Source organism: Lissotriton helveticus, chromosome 1_1 (assembly GCF_964261635.1).
Source record: "Lissotriton helveticus chromosome 1_1, aLisHel1.1, whole genome shotgun sequence".
In the NCBI taxonomy this organism is placed as follows: Eukaryota; Metazoa; Chordata; class Amphibia; order Caudata; family Salamandridae; genus Lissotriton; species Lissotriton helveticus.
In genome coordinates this window covers 464729883-464748818 of record NC_136057.1, presented here as the reverse complement: position 1 = coordinate 464748818, position 18936 = coordinate 464729883, and the positions used below count along the sequence as shown (strand labels likewise).

Genomic DNA, 18936 nt, shown 5'->3' with positions numbered 1-18936 from the left:
CATTCACACTGCTTGCTAATGGTAGATATTTATTGTTAAATAATGAAGAGTGTTGGGGGATGCACGCCGGTATTGCTTACATTGTTACCGTTTACCAGCGAGTTACTTGTAGCAAGAATGTGTTGTTCCCTCCTCCGCATGGCAGGCTTGATGCTTCCATCTGGCCCTCGATTCCGACCTTGACAGCAGAGTTCAACAAGATGAGCAGAATAAGAGCTCTTTTGTCCCAGAAGGAAGTTCCCCTTACATCTGCGCATGAAACATTCACGTTGCAAATAGTCGTACTGAAGTAAATGCCTTATTAAACACGGACCTGCCCTTGCACTTCAGGGCTTTGATCCACACAATCTTAAATGCCTCTTCCACTACTGGCTTGGCACATTTTTTTAAAGTAGTATGTTCTGGCCTTGTTCCCTCGGTTCAGACTATGGGGCCTATTAGGATTGCGGTTTTTCCACATCCTCCGGGCCGGCGGAAGTCACCGCCGGCCCAGAGGATGCGGAAAAACCGCAGCGGACCCACCAGAGACCCACCACCACATTAGGATGGCTGGTGGGTCCTGTTTTCTGTCCGCAGCAATTCCGCCGCGGTTGGCTTACAATCGCGACGGAAAAGCTCTAATATGGTGGAGGTGTCTCTCAGACACCGTCCACCATATTAGGAAATGCTTGAGAAGATGCTTTTCCGCGGCGGATTTTCCGCCGTGGAAAAGCATGTTGAACTTCACTGCGGGGGCCCGTTGCGGGACCCCTAGGTGAAGGGGGAGTGGGGGGTGCACATGGGGGGTACCTGTGGTACCCCCTTGCATTTGTATGCAGAGATCGGCAGGCACCGCACCGTGCCTGCCGCTTTCTGCATACAAAAGCAAAGTATGCATTTTTTACATTGCGGCAGGTGCAGCTTGAAGCTGCACCCGCCGCAATGTTAAGGATAGAGCCACCCTGGCGGTCACATCCTAATCTTCACGGGGGAACGCCGCTGCCCATGCGGACGTTCACCCCTACTCATAATCGGCCCCTATATTTGGTGTGATCCCTGCATTTTTTCATTCGATTTTTTCGACTGTCTTTGGAGGTTTCCCCCTACTTCTGGCTTTGGCGCCAGCATTCTGCTTTTGTTTTGTTTATTGCAAAATGGATGCACAGTTTGTGCCCCTCGACGTACAGTCCCGGCTGCTCCACCTGCGAGACCAGATGCTAGTATACTATGGAGCGCTGCCTATGGTTTATCCTTCCGGTTCTCTTTCTTCACTTGCATGCAGCCTGTTTTCCATTGCCTGGATTGTGATTTCGAATGGGCTCTGGATTTGTGTCTCTGCAACACGGTGTCTCCTGATCTGGATTTTGATCTACTAATGAGTCCCTTAGTTGCTCATGAAATAGACTGTTCTGGTACCAGGATTATGGCCTGCGCAGCGACACTTGGGGTTCTAGACAATTGGAACATTTGGACTGCGGCCAATGACTTTCTGGATCGCAGTTATCTTGAAGTAAGCCCGAGTTGTCCTCTGATGATGCTAGAGGCTCCGGCAATCGAGGAACATGTATGTTCTTTTCCTTTGCTTAATTGGATAGCTGAAATGTTCATGGATGGAAACAACGACTTCTTGTTGGAAGCAGTTGCAACATTTGGTGCTTACACATTGCTGGACTGAAGTGATAATTTTTTTGCTTCATAGAGACGTGCTCGTGAATATTTTCAAACTTTTGTCTTGCTTTTTCAATACATCTTTGAGATCTTTTTACACACCATAGCCACATGTGTTTGTATTTACGGATTTTGTTTTTTTACTTTTCAGTCCTAAATTTCAAGTTTGGCAAAATTTCAGAACTTGGTTCTGTCTCCCTCGAGCTTGAACTCTGCGTCCTGTGGGTTATGGGCCTCTTTTTGCATGCATGTTAAGTTAACATGGCTTATTAGGGGTTTAAAAGGCATTTTTCCTTTTTGCTGCTTTTGCACATGGCACTACTTAGCTGTTTTTGCTGAGTTAGCTTTCACAAAGGTCTATACATGAGAAAGGGTTTGTTTTTCGACATCTCTAGACATCCATTATGTCCCCAGTCTGTACAGTGAGTGCTGAGCGACCAAGGTTATCATAACGTGTAAACCTGTTTATCAGCATGTCCATGTAACACATTTTAGACGCAACAATTTGGCAGCTGCAAGCCGAGTAGGATTCTGGCGCCTTTATCATAGCACACTTGCCAGAATTGAACACACTTGAAAGATTCCAGGCATGCAGAGAGACCAACCGATCCTGATGTAATTTACACTTACTGAGCGGACAGGTAAATGGGATCCCCCTAAAGAATACTCCAGAGACCTTCTATAGTTTTATAATACATAGTTCCTAGATAGGGAGGGTGGTTTAAATAGGCACTTTTATCACCTGTTTGCACTATCATTGTAATATGATTCCTTCCTTTGTATTTTATGGAATTGTAACCATGCTGACCGTATTATTATTAACCATATGTATGCTTATGTTGATTAAAATACTGAGCTTGGGATCACGTCATTAAAATAAACATTTTAACCTTACCGTGTCTCTATTATATTCCTGTTGTGGACTGGTATGAACGTATAACAAAAGAGTGATCTCACTTCCCACCATTCCTGAGATAGTCTCCTAAGTCGCATGTTCTAGGTTGTCTAATCATTGGTTTCTTTGCTATAGGACGAAGAGCTAATGTGACACTGATTGCTCGTCTTGTAGGGGATTTTAGGTGCTAAGGTGAGTTTTGGCACACCCTAATTCACTGAGGTCCTAGGTCTCTGTGCACAGTTCTGTGTTTGCCCAGAATCCCTGTAACAGGGACTAGATCTTGAGATGGAAGTAGGATCCGAGTTTGTTGCAGAGGTCCTGGGAACGAGTGAAGTCCGCTTGGGGGTTTGGCTAATTCCTGGATGATGCTGAAGAGTTCCTTTGGTGGCTGGACTTGGTGAGGATTTTATCCTGGATGAAGGTCACACACATACACACACAAACACACAGACACACACACACATCCCTTAAAAAGATTCCTCTTGTTTTCACCAAAATGTGCTGTTCTGCTGATGGGCAGAAAGGAGCATTTTCAGCCCATGGAGGAATATGTCTCCAAAGTTTCATGGAGCTTCGTCCAGCTGTGGCACAGTTATTGGAGAAGTGTGGCTCAATGGTTAGAGCGGCAGACCTTGATGCAGAGCTCTGGCCTGGGACCAGGGTTCGATTCCCGCCTCGGTGGGTCTCGGGCTCAAATTCCTCTGACCGGATATTCTCGCCTCAGTGCCTATTCTAATCATGGGTCCCACGCTGCAACTCTGGGCAATAGCTTGCTTAATCTCCACAACGGCCCCAACAGTGCGAGGATGCCTTGTTTCACCATGGGGGTGCCCAGGAGTGGACACTTCACAAGGAAAACTAGGAAGGGTTCCTTTGCGGTATGAGTACAAGCGCCGGGAGACCCGGTCCGGGTAGCTGCGCGCTATACAAGTACAAAAACATTTACATTTGCAACATTTACATTGGAGAGCAAACATCAGAGTAATTCTGAACTCGGTAACTAACGCACATACATGCACACCCCTCCCCCACAAATAAAAAATTCCTCTTGTTTTCACCAAAAGGTGCTATTATCCTCATGGGCAGAAAGAACCATTTTGAGCCCATGGACTAAGGAGGACATTCTCCCAGATAACAGTGGGCGGCTCGTGGGTATCCGTGGGCTGATCCAGCTGTGGCTGCACTCAGTGTAGCCAAACTCTATTAGTATACCTCTCACAACAACAGGCTCTAAGATAGGTTCCTCTTTGGACATTTCGATATAGACAATGTGATGTGTCCATTCTGTGTACTTTCTGTGTGTTTCCTTTTTCTAATGCCGTATCTACAATTGTTATAATCATGCAGCGCCTGCTCCAGCTCGGAGTGCATAATAAGCAGTTATATATATATTTGAATATATGTATATGCAGATTTGGCGGAGGAAGTGGTGAGCTAAACATTCCCTTCTGGGTCACTGGCAGGACCGATTACATGGGTCTCATGTGACCATGTCTATTTTGTAGCCTGTGGGAGAAACGAGACCCCTTTATGTTCTGTCCACTCTACTGGGCTCATAAAACTATTGGTGTGGCCAAGACAGATCTACCAGGTACTCCTGTGTAGCTTGACCCATAAAATAGATTTGCAAAAATAGTTCTTTGGCTCTCCTTTCTTTTCTACGCTAATAGCGGAGAGATGTTGATATTTTAAACTTGGTACAGATTTCCTTGCGTAACCTACACTGTCATTGATTTGGGATAAAGGCTTCTGAAATTAAATTAAATTAAATTAAATTAAATCTTTTCGTACGAAAGGAATGAAATCTTTTCATACGAAAGTAATGTAAAAACCTCGAGTTTCTGGAATATGTGCTAAATCCAATAGAACAACAACCAGCAGAATTTCCGCCACCATACATTAGCTTAATGGAGTAAATCGCACTGAGTGGTTCTTAAGTTGAGAACTTAGTGGGACTTACTCCTGGTAGAGGCTTGCTTGCATGTGACCTAGCCGAACACTAGCATTACCCTCTGCTGTGTTTTCAGTTCTTCCACAACAGTTGGGAAAGCGTTCTCTGATTTATAAACCATATTATGGAAAGGTATCTATTGGAAGATGGCTGACTTCTATTAATGCAGGTTGGTTAATTAGGCAGATATAAAGAAATATGTTTACAAATGAGGTAGAAATGCTTAATTAACAAGGCTCCACTGGTATCAAATCACGTTTTTTAAATAATGGAGGCGACCAGCCAGACTTAGACCACCAATCGGGATTCAATCCTCACAGTTGATAGAAACAGCAATCGTAAACTACAGGGAACGACTTGTCAGCATCTGTGACACAGACTAAGGTGCAAAGCTCATCCTATTGAACTTAGGCTTTGACACAACTAGTCATGAGCTGTTACTCTGATTTCGGTGCTCATGGAAAGGCTTGTGCGTGGGCTCGACTCCCTGTAATAAATAAGAAAGGATGCATCAACCTCGAATAGTACATGTCAACATGGGCGTAGCTAAAGTTCATGCAGAAGATGCAATAGCTCCGAGGCTCAGAGGTGAGAGGGACCCCAGCGTCACTGCACCAGCTGCAATTTAGCTGAAATGCTGCCTGCTCAGAATATTCTTTTGGGAGTGCCTCCCTGGTGCCTGGCTCCTTTTTGACTACTCTTGGGAATTTAGGGGAAAAGTCACAGACGCGAAGAGAGAGAGGAGCCAGGCAGACTCGGAACTGAAAAGCTGCATACAGAGGGATCATCATGAGGAAGATAATACTGTACAGAGAAAAGGAAGACAAAGAAAGCAGAATGAGGGCAGGAATCTAAAGGAGGGAAAAAAAGGGGAGAAAGAAGATGCGAGAAGAGAAGATGTACAGGTGAGAGCAAAAGGGAGGAAGAGAAGAGAGAGGACATGGAGAATAAAGGTAAAAACATAGGATATAGATAGCTGATCATCATGTTTGTTGAGAAGTGGGAAGGAGAAGAAAGGGGGAAAGACCAGTGGGTAAAGAAGAGCAAGAGAAGAAGACAAAGTAACTTGGGGAAGAAGAAGAAGACAAGCGGAAAAGAAGGGCAAGAGGGTCAGTAGAAGGGCATAGGGAGAAGGGACAGTGAAAGTGCACGAAGAGTTAATAGAAGAAAGGGAAGTGAGAAAGGGAAGAACAAGAAGTAGAATGCGGAACCCAGAGACATGTAAGCAGAGCCATGACTATCCTTAGTGCAAGCAGCTGCAGTGACATTGCTGTCCAGGCTTGTGAGGGGCCCACTGCACCCAAATTATAGCCTCCTTGTAAGAGAGACCTGGGTGCAAGGAGCCCAATTTTCCATGCTTGTCTTCAGGCTCAATATACTCTTGCTGCTCCACTACAACTGATAGATCACCAGTGTCAGAAAGTATGTTTTTCTATGCCACCTAACAGTGTTATCCACACTGAGCAAGTCGGGAAGAAACCTACGGTCCAACAGAGACACTAAGGGGCATGAAATAGCGATATTTATTGCTAAATGCACTTAGCGCATTTTCTTTTATAGCTGCCTATCGCTGGATATGTTAGCGGAGAAAACTTGCTATTAGCAACGTTTTTCTCCATTGTGCTAAAATATCCAGCGATAGTGGCATTAACGCCAATGGGGACTTAACCTGAAAATCCACCTCCCATTGGATAAACAGGTAAGTCATGTTTTTATCGCTATGCCTGCCTTGCTAATAGGCGATAGCTGTGTTAGCGACTGCTTTCAGTCGCTAACAGTTTGGGTACGCCCACTTTGCATGTCATTAGTGATAAATATCACTGACCTGCAAAGCGGGCCCCAAACTGGTCGCTATCGCCTAAAAGCTGTCGCTAACTTCTGTTAGCGACAGCTTGCTAATAGGGCGATAAAAATATCGCCGCTTTGGCGGCAAAAAAGTGCAGCTAAAGCAGCTATATGGCCCTTGCTAATATGCCCCTAAGCTCCCTAATACCAAAAGGCTAGCAGGAAAACAACTCACCACAGTGGGCACAACATTTGGGATGATATGGTTCTTTGGTGGAAAAGGGCCTTAATTCTAAGGGGGAGATTTACAAGCCCCTTGCGTCACTTTTGCGCCGTCATTGCTTCACTTTTGTGACGCAGCGGCGGAGTAAAAGTTGCGGCCTATTTACAACGTGACGCATCTAGGGAGATGCATGACATTATATCTGCGTCAGGTATAATGTATGCAGGGTAGGCGTTTCCATGCAGGAAAGTCTCGTAAAAGTGTCGCAGTGAAATCAACAAGACTTCACTGCGTGACTTTTAGGACGCTACTGCATCAAAACCTTATGCCTGCTTGAAGCAGGTCTAAGGAGTGATGCACTGTATTGGGAATAGGCCGCAACACGCATTGCTGAAGTTGCGTCGTGCTTGCAACACGACTCCAGCAATGCGTGACTTTTCCGTCAGCAGATGCGTCAGGATTTTTGACGCATCTGTCAATCCGTGCACCATTGTGTACCGTATTATAAATATATGGCGCATCCATGGGAACGAAATGGTATTGCATGGTGGCGCAAGGTAAGTGACGCATCTCTACAGATGCGTCACTTTCTTGTAAATCTGCCCCTACGACTTTCTTTCAAGTCCAACCTGAAAAAAACTTCTGATGTACACTCTCTCTCTCAATGTCCAGTGAACTTGTGATCAGTTTGTAAAGTCCCCTTTTTCACACTGCCTCCCCAAATGTGTCCTTTCCCTCTTCGTACACTTCCTTTGCTTCCCTCCACCCCATCCCCGCATTATGAAACTAGAAGGGTTCTGGTAGAAGCAGTGCACAATAAATACATTCAAATGTGCTATGTGACGTACACATCATTGTGATTCATATAAAACTGAATGTGCTATGCGCCGCATGGTATTAAGCAAAACACTGCATTATGTATTAGGCGGAACTGTTGTTCCGGATCGGGCACAACAACCTGCATCTGTGCCAACCATGAGGTACAAAACAGTGGTTTGCTGCGGGCTCACCTATACACAGTATAACACATTTATCAGCAGAACAAAATACTCTGCACACATATACATCATAACACATTTCCAGAAGATCAACTAATATACTAATATTTGATGACCAACAATGCAATGCAACGCAAAAAAATTTTAAATACAGAAGTGGATAGAGGTGCAAATATACAGGAGGATTTTGTGTACTCATAAATGAGACCACGGAGAATCACTGCAGATATATACAGGTACCGAGGTTTCTATATGCATACTCAGTTGCCTTGTTTTTGTTGTTGTTAGCTATAGAGTGCAGCAGACATACTGACACCGCTGCAAACACGTGCACTCTTCTTTCATGGATCTGGTGCCCCCCATTCTAGTCGGGAACGGGTTGGACTGCACTTTCACAGGGTGGGCTACGCATTTGGGCCCTGCTTTTCAATGCTCTTTCCATTGGAGGATCAGAAGAAGCGAATCAGTTTCACACATTCTATACGCGTTTACCTTGATGATGTCTAGCCCAGGCTGAGGATATTCCAGGACCGGAAGCTGTTCATCTATATTCATCAATCCAATTTCGTCAGGCTCAGCACCCTGGCTTACCAGATATACTACTTCCTGCAGCAAACTTGTACCTGAAACCAAGACAAAGATTCAGCTTATACATTATGGGTAATTCTGTAAATGGTTTTGAATGTACTTTTAAAACTTTTATTTCAGAATTGCAAGAGAGCTTTTAGAAGAAGCGTTTTTTTCCCCTAACAGGGACAGAAACGTTTCAAATGGATGCTCTTTTTTTGATCATCTCAACTAAACTCCTTAATTATTACTTCATTTTAATTGAAACTCCCTTGGATTTATGTTCTTATCTGGAGTGAAAAAAAGGAGAATGTTACCCCAATGCTAGGCTGAGGGACGGGGTATACATAAACATACAAAAGAAACAAAGGGCCAGATGTAGGTAGTTAAATACCGGTCAGTAACGGCAGAAAATCGGTGATTTCCCCATTACCGACCGGTATTTAGCCCTTTCTAATGTAGGAGGCTGGAAATAAGGATTTAGGGCCAGATGTAGGAAGGCTATTACCGGTCGGTAACGGACGAAATTGGCCGTTACCGCCCGGTAATAGACTTTTCCTATGTAGGAGGCACATTTACCGATTCGGTAAATAACGAATCGGTATTTACCGATTCGGTATTTACCGAATCATCATTTACCGATTCGGTATTCACCGACTCGGTAAATGAAATGTAGGAAGCACTTCAAAGAGTGCTTCTGGGCTTTAAGGATTCGTTATTTACCACCAACTATTAGTTGGTGGTAGATAACGAATTCCTATGTAAATGCAAATCTGTGCATTTACACCTGTGCCATGTGACAGACATTCATGCCCTTAGGGCATGTATTTGTGCCACATGTGCACACAAGCACTAATCAGGGGTGCAACAGGGTGTCAAAGTGACACCCTGCCACCCTTGACTTTTTCACAATTTTACCGAATCGGTAATTACAGATTCAGTAATTGACATTCATTCCTATGGGCCTCCAGGCCCATAGGAATGAATGGCAAATACCGAATCGGTAATTAACGATTCGGTAAATACTGAATCTTAATGATTCGGTATTTTTTACCGAATAATTATCTACATAGCATTTACCGATTCGAAAACACCGAATCGGTAAAATTCAGAATTTTCGAATCGGTAAATGTCAATTACCTACATCTAGCCCTTAGTATTTTACCGATTCCTTATTTTAAGGAATCGGTAAAATACAGAATCCTTAAAACCTATGTAGCTATCACTCAAGTGAGTGCATTTTTGCTTTAAGGATTCGTTATTTACCCCCAACTACAAGTTGGTGGTAAATACGGAATACCTTTAAAAAAGCAATAATTTGCTTTTTTCAAGATGCCATGTGGCAGACATACATGCCCTTAGGGCATGTATGTGCGCCACATGTGCACACATGCACAATTCAGGGGTGCAACAGGGTGTCAATGTGACACCCTGCCACCCTTGAATATGCTCCCGCTATTACCGAGTCGGTAAATACCAAATCAGTAATAGTGAATGGCTTCCCATTCATTCCTATGGCCCTCCAGGCCCATAGGAATTAATGGGAAGTTATTTCTTATTACCGAATCGGTATTACCGAATCAGTAATAAGAAATATTACCGAATCGGTACATTTTACAGATTTATTACCTACATCATATTTACCGATTCCTAAATACCGAATCGGTAAAATTCGGTATTTAGGAATCAGTAAAATGAGATTACCTACATCAGGCCCAAAGTCCCTACGATCTAATATCAGGAGGGCAAAACACCTCACTGTGGACCAAGTGTCTATGTAAGAGATCACTTAACCTGGCATGAAAAATATACAGCACATAACAAAAGTGTTTAAAAAAACCATCAAGTTACAATTTATTAAAAATATCTTATAAGGTGTACAATAAAATTAATTGTTCATTCAATGAACATAATAACACTAAGTGTTGAATGAACAATTACTTTTATTGTACACCTTATAAGATATTTTTAATAAATTGCAACCTGATGGTTTTTTAAACAATTTTGTTATGTGCTGTATATTTTTCATGCCAGGTTAAGTGGTCTCTTACATAGACACTTGTGCGAGATTTAGTGATATTCTGAGACAGACACTTGGTCCACAGTGAGGTGTCATTATATAAGTTTGTAGGTGTTTCTTTTGTATGCCTATCTGGAATCAAACATCACCTAATGAAAATACAAGCATTTTGTTCACCCCCACCCAGTGGTGGTTCCTCCTAAAGGGCGGAGGAGCATCGTTCCGCCTGCTGTGACCATAGCAGTAAACACAGATTAATACAATGGTCATTACCATTTTATTATTCTGTGTGACGCCGGCCCACGCTGTTGATACGCGCATGTGAGGGTAGGGCAGGGCCGATGACTGCTTCCACTGCCACTGCCAGTGCTCAGTGCGCATGTCGAATTGGCCTGCTGTTTAGATGGCCTATCTGACATCTGCGCTTCAGACACAGCAATCCCAGCACTGTTAAACAGCCAGGGAATTGCAGGCGCAGGCCCCGAAGCTCAAAATGAATGCTGGGTTAGCCTGCTCCAACCAATCCAGGAGCTGCTCTCATGCTGAAAACAGCATAAGGAAAAAGAACAATTGATGGACAGAAGGCAGAACAATGTCATACATTCACCCCAGTACAGAGATCTGGGCCTAAATCCATCGTTTTTCTGCTCACCATGCCATTCCAGTTTGGACTCAGCCATATGCAAATCAGTCTTGACCCTGCACTCAATGGGACCAGTCCAGCCCGAATTGCCAGGCCAGGACCTCCCTGGACTGGAAACAAGCATCCTAGGACCGGTTTTGGGCTTTCAGCCCTCATCAGCCAGGATAGCTTGACTCCAGTGGCATGGCGAGCACGGGACCCACTTCTGGGCATACCCGCCCCACTCAGGGTGACAAATGCAAAAAGAACAATTGATGGACAGAATGCAGAACAATGTCATACATTCACCCCAGTACAGATTGTGTGTCTTTTGAAAACAGCTTGAGAGCAGCTCCAGGAATGGTTGGTTTCACGGGCCGGAAGTAAACCACCTTCCTTCCCTCTCCTGCTCGCCTATCCCAGGAGAGGAGAGACACTGGACGGAGTGCCTTGAGTGTACACTATTTGACTGAAGCACCATGGTTTTAAAACAATAGGCGAGATCATTCCGCAACTCAATGGCACTTCTTTCTTCATCATCGGAAGGACAAACAGCTGAGTTGGCCCCTAGACTTTAAGGTTAGACAAAGGTCTCTGCACTCAACCAGCCTAGCTAGGTGTATGGCTGAAACGTGGCGTTTGTGTTCACTATTGACTTTGATAGGTGGAGGCGGGTTTCAGACTGATCACTGCACTGCCCTTGGCCACAGGTGAGTGGCCTGGAGCATTAAGTCCACAGGCCTCTCAGGATACCGCCTCCCTCAACCGAAGGCCAGCTCTGGCTGCCTCTGCGTCCTTCAGCACTGACTGGCACACAAAGTTGTGCTGCATCCCGACGGCTCGAGAGGTCTATAAAGGTAAAGGCCACTGGGCTGAAATTGGACAGTATTTAAATCAGATATGCAAAAGTCTTGTTTATGGTGCAATCATGGGACATGAACAATCCTGCAGCACTCAGCACAAAGAACAGTGGTGTCTGATCCACATGGGTAGGGGGACAGTCCTCAGACTGGAGGGTCCTCCAACACTTCTACTCCCCTTCCACTTCCCCTCATTCTCTCTAGGGTGGATGCCTGTCTGTCTGTTACTGACAAACAGACCATTTTGCAGTTCCACATCTTCCTGTTCCAGGAGTGGGTCCTCTATTTCAGTATTTCCCTTTCTGGGGTGTGTCTTGTATTTCCTCCTACTTCTTTCTAGTTCAAAGTGAGATGTCTGGCTTTCCTAGTATTTCTATCTATGCCTGGAAGAGATGTCTGTCTTTTTCATGTTTCTTCATTCTGTGCATGGGTGAGGTGTCGTACTGTTTCATAATACTTCCTATGCCTGAGACGGATGTTTCTTTGTTTCATGTTGCCCCCTTCTACTTCTGAGAGAGGTATTTGTCTTTTCATATTCCTTCATCCTATGCCTGAGGGAGATGCCTGCATCATCCTAACCACACTTTGACTGTCTCTGCAGGCATGTGTATTTTGAAATTCGATCTTTCCCTTCCATTTTTCTATAAGGCGTGCTTTCACAGTCGATACCTTCATTCAGTAACCCCTCTCCCCCTTGCCAAGGCCTTAGAGGACACAGCAATGCAGAGCGCATTTTTGTGAATTACAAAGCTGCTTGCTTTTCTGGGTGGAAGAAAGTGGTTTAACCGTCCGACAGGCGCTGGCCTAGGTGAGGTCTGTAGTGGGGTACAGATTAGTGTTTGGTGGCAGTGGGTGGCCTGAAGGTTACTGAGGAGGCAAGGTTGGTGGGGTCTCTGGCTTCTTGACTACTTTGTGCAACTGAACGCGTACCACTGCTGGAAAGTTTACTGGCTGGCCTGGAAGTCTGAAAGAATAGTGAAGCTGGGGGTAGTGTCAATAGATTTACTGACGGTCCTGAGATTCGTAAAGGACAGTGGAGCTGGGACAGTGATGGTTACCTTACTGGCAGGGCTGAGAGTGTGAAAGGGCAGTCTGGGAGTCTGAAAGGACAGTTGAGATGGAGCAGTGCCAGTAGATGTTTTGGCAGGCTTGGAAGTCGGAAAATACACTTTCACAATTGCTTTATTTACCTTCTTGCTTTCTCAAATATGCTTAAAAATGCAGCATTTGCCCACTTTTCTTTCAAAATGTTCAAAATCCCCTTATGATGGTCAGTCTCACTCGCTATGCTTGCTCACCAAAGGTCACTCACCCTGAACTTTTGAACACCGCCACTTTTAAATGTCACCAGCCGCCACTGCATTAAAGACCTAACAGAATCACTTATTACACATGTGAAATGCCTCACATTACACTTTAATTCCAGGTGGCATAGTTTTCATTTTGTCTTGGGTACAAGGGTAAAAAGACCCTACTCCTGAGGCTCATTAATAAGGGATCCACAGTTTCAAAAGTAGTAGACAACTTTATGACTGTGCGCATATATGTATCACAGTTTATGGCTAGCAAGAGACAGTCTGACCTAGCACTCTCCAGGGTGTGTTGGACAGGGGCAGCTCCTCCGCTATGGCAGAGGAGCGTCACCCCACTGCTTTCAAGCAGTGCGAGAAGAGGAAACATAACATGATAATAACTTTAAGTTATTATCATGTCATGTTTCCTTTGCAGGCGGGAGGGTCGGTGAGGCTGCTCTGCTCACGGAGCCGGGCAAAGGCGGAGTGGTTTTCCCACTCAAGTGCACAATGACTGTTTAGTCAGTCCTCTCGGGCCGCCCAAAGTAGTCATGCACACTTCCCTGTTCTCCATACAGGCTGCATTACATCCTGCATGGAGAACGTGCCCACCCCTACGGCCCCTGGCTGAGCACCATGTCAATTTGCAGTCCTGCACCTGGTTCACAATTGTAGGGAAGCTATTAGTCCAAGAGTTTTGGTAGGATAAGAATGATTGCCAATCAATATATGTCTGGGTAGTAACACCGGGCACAGAATATATATTCTTGGCTACTTTTGGTATGGCATAAGGGGCATACGACTCAAGGAATGGTCTATGTTGCCCATAAAAGGGACTATTTCAGGATGTGCTCATCAGGAGGAGATGGCAATCAAGTTGGACCTTTGAGCTGGTCCTTCAGTTTATGTCAGTGATTACAGATCTGGGGAGTCAAGGAATGCAGGAATTTAGAAAAGATATTTTCACAGAAAAGTTTGGGGAATACAAAGGATTTGAACACCACATCAGGCTGAAAGAAGGAGATATGAAATTGAGAATCATACCATTGGTGTACTGAGAGAAATTGAAGGAAAACTTTGAAGATCTGTTTACCAAAGACATTATTGACCCTATATAAACCTCACCCTTGGTTGCCCCATAGGGATTTCCCTTAAAAGCTCAGGTGAACTTAGATTATGTGTTGACCTCTGTCGTCTAAACTAAGTAATTTGGATCGTTCAACATTCATTGCCCAACATGCATGCAATGGTTTCCACTTGAGTAGGTCAGCGTGTTGTGATGTGGCCAACACTTTTTGGTGTACTTGTCGAACAGCATGACATACACCCAAGAAACACAGTCCCAGCCCTGTCGAACAAAGACTCAATGTTAAAATATAAAAATAAAATAACTCTAAAACTTATACTGTTGAGTATCTTGGTCATACCTATGCCGATGACACACAATTGGTGTTAGCAATCAACAACAATGGAAGAGCTATTGCGGCCAGTTTTCAAGCAGGCATGCTTGCCATCGGCTCCTGGATGGCCAAAAATTGCCTAAAACTAAACTCCGAAAAAACGGAGGTTATGATCTTCGGCAATCTACATCCAACATGGTGGCCTACCGCTCTGGGCCCCCTAGCATCCCCAGTACAGAAAGTAAGAAACCTGGGCGTCTTGTTTAACGACAAACTCACTTTCGCAGCCCACGCCAATGCCATCACTTCCTCTGCTTTTTACACACTAAGAATGATCAAAAAACTTCTACCATTCCTTCCCTCCAGCGCAGGAAAAACTCTGATAAGCACCTTTGTTATGTCAAAGGTTGACTATTGCAACGGCCTGCTCCTGAACGCACAGGAAAAGGTAATCAACAAACTGCATTTGATACAAAACGCCGCTGCTATGATTATCACAGGCACTCCCAAACACAAACCCATCTCTTCAGTGGTGCGCAAGCTGCACTGGCTTCCAATCACTAATCGCATCATATTTAAGGCTTTATGCATAGCCTACAAGGCCATTCACAACGCGGGCCGAGATTTTCTAAGAAAAGCCCTAGGCACTCAAGTACCTAGCAGAAACCTATGATCCTCATCCGCCAACCTCCTCACGGTCCCTCGCACATACAAGGTCTCCTGGGGAGACAAAAGATTCACTGTCGCCACGGTAAGACTGTGGAACACTCTTCCTCCACAAATCAATTCATGTCCATCACTGCTGGCTTTCAGGAAACTATTAAAGACTTGGCTATTCACACAATGAGCAGCAATCCGCCTCACTACCACCTCTTCCGTCCTTAGTGCCGAGACACCCAAGGGTATTTGCGCGCTCTACAAATTGCTTAAATTAATAAATACCATCAGAAAGGAGGGAATAAGACCCAAGAATTCCCATGTCAAGGGGAGGCAGCTAAGCCTTCAACCAAAGAGCAATTGATGCTGTTTCAGGGACTCCGTTCAAAACTTGTACAGGACTATACAAACAGTTGGAACCTTTGAGAATGCTTTTAGAGAAGAATGCACAATTAATTTAGGAAGATAGTCAAAGAAATGTTTTTGGTTGACTTAAAAAATATATTACATGTGCTCCATGCATAAAACTATATGCAGCGGGAAAACAATGTGTGTGTTTTAAGGATGCCCACATCTGTGGCCATGGAACTGTGCTGATGCAGCGTAACAAAGTGTCTGAATATGTGGTAGCATAGAGGTACAGGGTTTCACATGAATCAGAAGCTAACTACTCTGTCATAGAGAAAGAGCTATATGCTTACACTTGCAATGCAGAACTGTCTTGAGTGTTTTTATGGGGTACCCAATTCATTTTGAACCATACACCTCTGGTGAATATGTTGATGTCAGGAGGTGGCAGAGTCATGAGAGCCAGATTGATCTGGTTCATGGTCATATTGCAGAATTACCAATTTGTGACCGAGTACATATATGGAAGGAATAACCAAAAGACTCTATGTATATCTCATCTACCTTTAGCTACCACAGGTGAATTACAATGGATGTGATAGTTGTTTTTTGTTTACCTCATGTTGTGCAGCTTGGTTTGTACTGAAGGGTAATGCTTCGGGGCCTCAAGATGTGAGCCAGTCATAAGTGAAGTCAGATTGCATCTGGGTGAAGGTTAGCCAGATGAGCAAGAATTGCGAGAGTTAAAGTCCTTTAGCAAATTAGAATGTGAGTAGGCATGAGAGAATAGAGTACACAGCTTTTGTCACCCTGTCTCCCTCGACTTTAACATCTCGTCTGAGGGAGATAGGGGTGCAGGGCCCAGCGCTTGGCCTTCTGTCTTCCTTTTTAGAACTAAAAGAGCAGAGGGTCAAGCTTGGAGAGTTCCTCTCCCCTGCTAAACCGTTGCAATGTGGGGTTCCGCAAGGGTCGGCGTTGAGTCCGACCCTGTTCAACATCTATGTGGCCCCACTTGCTAGGTTAGTAAAATCGCAGGGGATGGAGGTGGTGTCATACGCTGATGATACACAGATCATGGTGTCCCTGGCTCACTCGGTCAGTACCTCCGCGCTCAGCTTCAGGAACTGCATGCAAGCAGTTTCTGATTGGATGATTCAAAATTCCTTGAAGCTGAATGGCGATAAAACTGAGGTGCTGGTCTTTGGTAAGGACCAGAAGAGCTGGTCCAGTGAGTGGTGGCCCCCTTCGTTGGGAGCCTGTCAAGTTTAAATACTTTATTCGACAACTTTGTCATAAAAGCATGTAGCCCTAAACTAAACAGAATAAATACTACACTAAATTCTTAAGAACAATTTAAAATACATATTAAATTTTACACTTTGTTGGCAAATAACTCTTTAAAATTGTACATGTTAAAAATCAAGTCACAGCGCAAAGAACTTAGAGGAATAGGTTGTCATTGTAGATAATTAATTACAGTTTTAAAGTGCGCGTGCGAATTATCCAGGCCCACCCCATATATTTGGCTACAGCAATTGCAAGATTGGGGTCACAATTTGATTTTAAAATTCTTAACGCCTCAGCATGTTTCCTTGTCCCCAAATTCCTGCAAGCCGGCTTTAACCATCTACTTCTTGGGGCAGCATATAATGGGCAAACAAACAAAAAATGTGGGATATCCTCTACATGTGCTTTACAGTGGGAGCAAGTATTTACATTATCGGGAGCCCATTTGGCCGTAAAAGCATTAAGAGGTAAAGAGCCAATTCTGAACTGAAAGTACAGTTTCCTGTCTAGGGGCTTAGCAATCAAATCCCAGTACTGTTCTAGTTTTGGAGTCGTTTTAAATTCCAGAAACTGGGATGTCAGCACAGATTGTTGGTTGGAAATCAGTACAGTATTGTTTATCATGTCCCAATACATTTTTTTCAATAGGATCTTAGATGGAAAAGCATGTGGGTCTACTGCAGTCCACAGATGCTCAAGGTGCAATTTTTGAAGTAATTTCCTTACTTCCTTGAGCCAAAATACTTTATGGAAGCTATCAGAATTAACCACATCCAGAAGAGCAGCTGCATAGTGGCTCAGTTCGGGGGTAGTTCTTACACGCCTCCAATAAAGGAGGGGACGTAGTCTGACCGTATCCTCTATCTTTTTCCTCCCAAGATCAAATTGGAGTGGAGTCAAGGGGGTGCTCTGGGGAACACCAATTATTCGACGGAGGAATTTATTTTCTGCGACTACTAATGAATTCAAGTTGGAGAAACCCCATAGTTCTGATCCATAAAGGCAGGCGCCCAACACTTTCATGCTGTAAATCTCCATTATTGGCTGGATAGGTCTTGTAAATGAAGATTTGTGTTTTTGGGCTACTGCCCCTGTCAGCTGATTAAACTTTAGCACCACAGAGTCCATATGAGATTTCCAATTCATGTTGGCATTTAAGGAGATGCCTAGGTAGGTAAAAATGTTCACTTCCTCCAGTGAGGACCCATTGTAGTTCATTTTCCCCTTGAATTTCTTTGCGGGATTCAGGTTCATAAATTTAGTCTTTGATGTGTTTAACTCCAAGCCCCGAATCCGGCAGAAGTCACCAAAAGCGTTTATTGTCTTTTGTAATCCGCTAGGGGTCCGCGAGACCAGCAAGGTATCATCTGCGAACATTAACACTGGAACTCGCTCCCCATCTAATAATGGGGCATCTGTCGGAGATTGCTTCAAAAAATCAACTATGCCATTAATGTAAAGGGAAAATAAAGTGGGGGCCAGGACACAACCCTGTCTGAATCCTCTATCCACAGGGAAGGGTTCTGTAACATCTCCCTGCGCACCCCATCTAATCCGGGCATAGTTGTTCTTGTGCAACCTTACAAGCAAAGTCAATAGTTCGGGGCTTATTCCGAGATCCCGCAAGACAATCCATAACTTATGACGGGGGACTAAATCAAACGCAGACTTCAGGTCAACGGAAACAACAAATAATGGACCATTTGGCAAGGTTACATTTTTCCAGTACATAGTTAAAAAAATGGAATACCGGGGGCGTGGCTAGCAGCCGACTGGAATGGCTGCCTAGCAGAGGAGCTCCGTGGTAAACGAGACCCCATCTCTGTATCCTCTCATTCATCCGTGATCTCTGCTGCTCAGGCGATTGCTTATGCGAAAGGACTCCAAGCGGCGTCCCCCGCCGAAATCCCGGTGTTGATCCGACACCGGCATCAGCCCCGTGGTGAAGTGCCTGCCTGCGGCCTGCTCACATCGTGGCTGCACCGGCCTGTCCTAAAGCACTATCCAGCCGGAAGTGAAAGGCCGCCGGGTGACCGGACCGGAAGTTCCCGCATCGCGACTCCGACCATCGCCCGGAGGAAACATCCTGCTTCGGACGACGGACGAGAACACCGGTGGCGGCGCGCTCCTGAGGTGGGTCGGCGGCTCCCCCACACCCCCCCTCCCTTGGCTTGGTTGTGATCGAGGGGGCCGGTGGAGAACACCCTGAGGCGGGGGAATCGACGACATCAGTGACGACGGGTGAGGCTGCCGCTGTGGCTTGGCGCCTGCACCCGATCCACCCATCGCCACACCTGCCACCGCCTGTACTACCGGCGGGAGGTGAGACCTCCATTGCCACGGTGCCGGGGCGACCCCGACCATTTGCTGCCAGGCGTGCC

At 45.0% G+C, this 18936-nt stretch overlaps 1 protein-coding gene across 1 annotated transcript in view; it reads right to left on the bottom strand.

Moving 5' to 3' along the window:
- The window catches only part of SULT4A1 (sulfotransferase family 4A member 1), a 231047-nt gene that overhangs the window by 78168 nt on the left and 133943 nt on the right, over positions 1–18936 (bottom strand). Inside the window, exon 2 of the mRNA XM_078673864.1 lies at positions 7995–8125. Within this exon, the coding sequence (XP_078529990.1) occupies positions 7995–8125 (131 nt within the window). The remainder of the gene's footprint in view (positions 1–7994; positions 8126–18936) is intronic.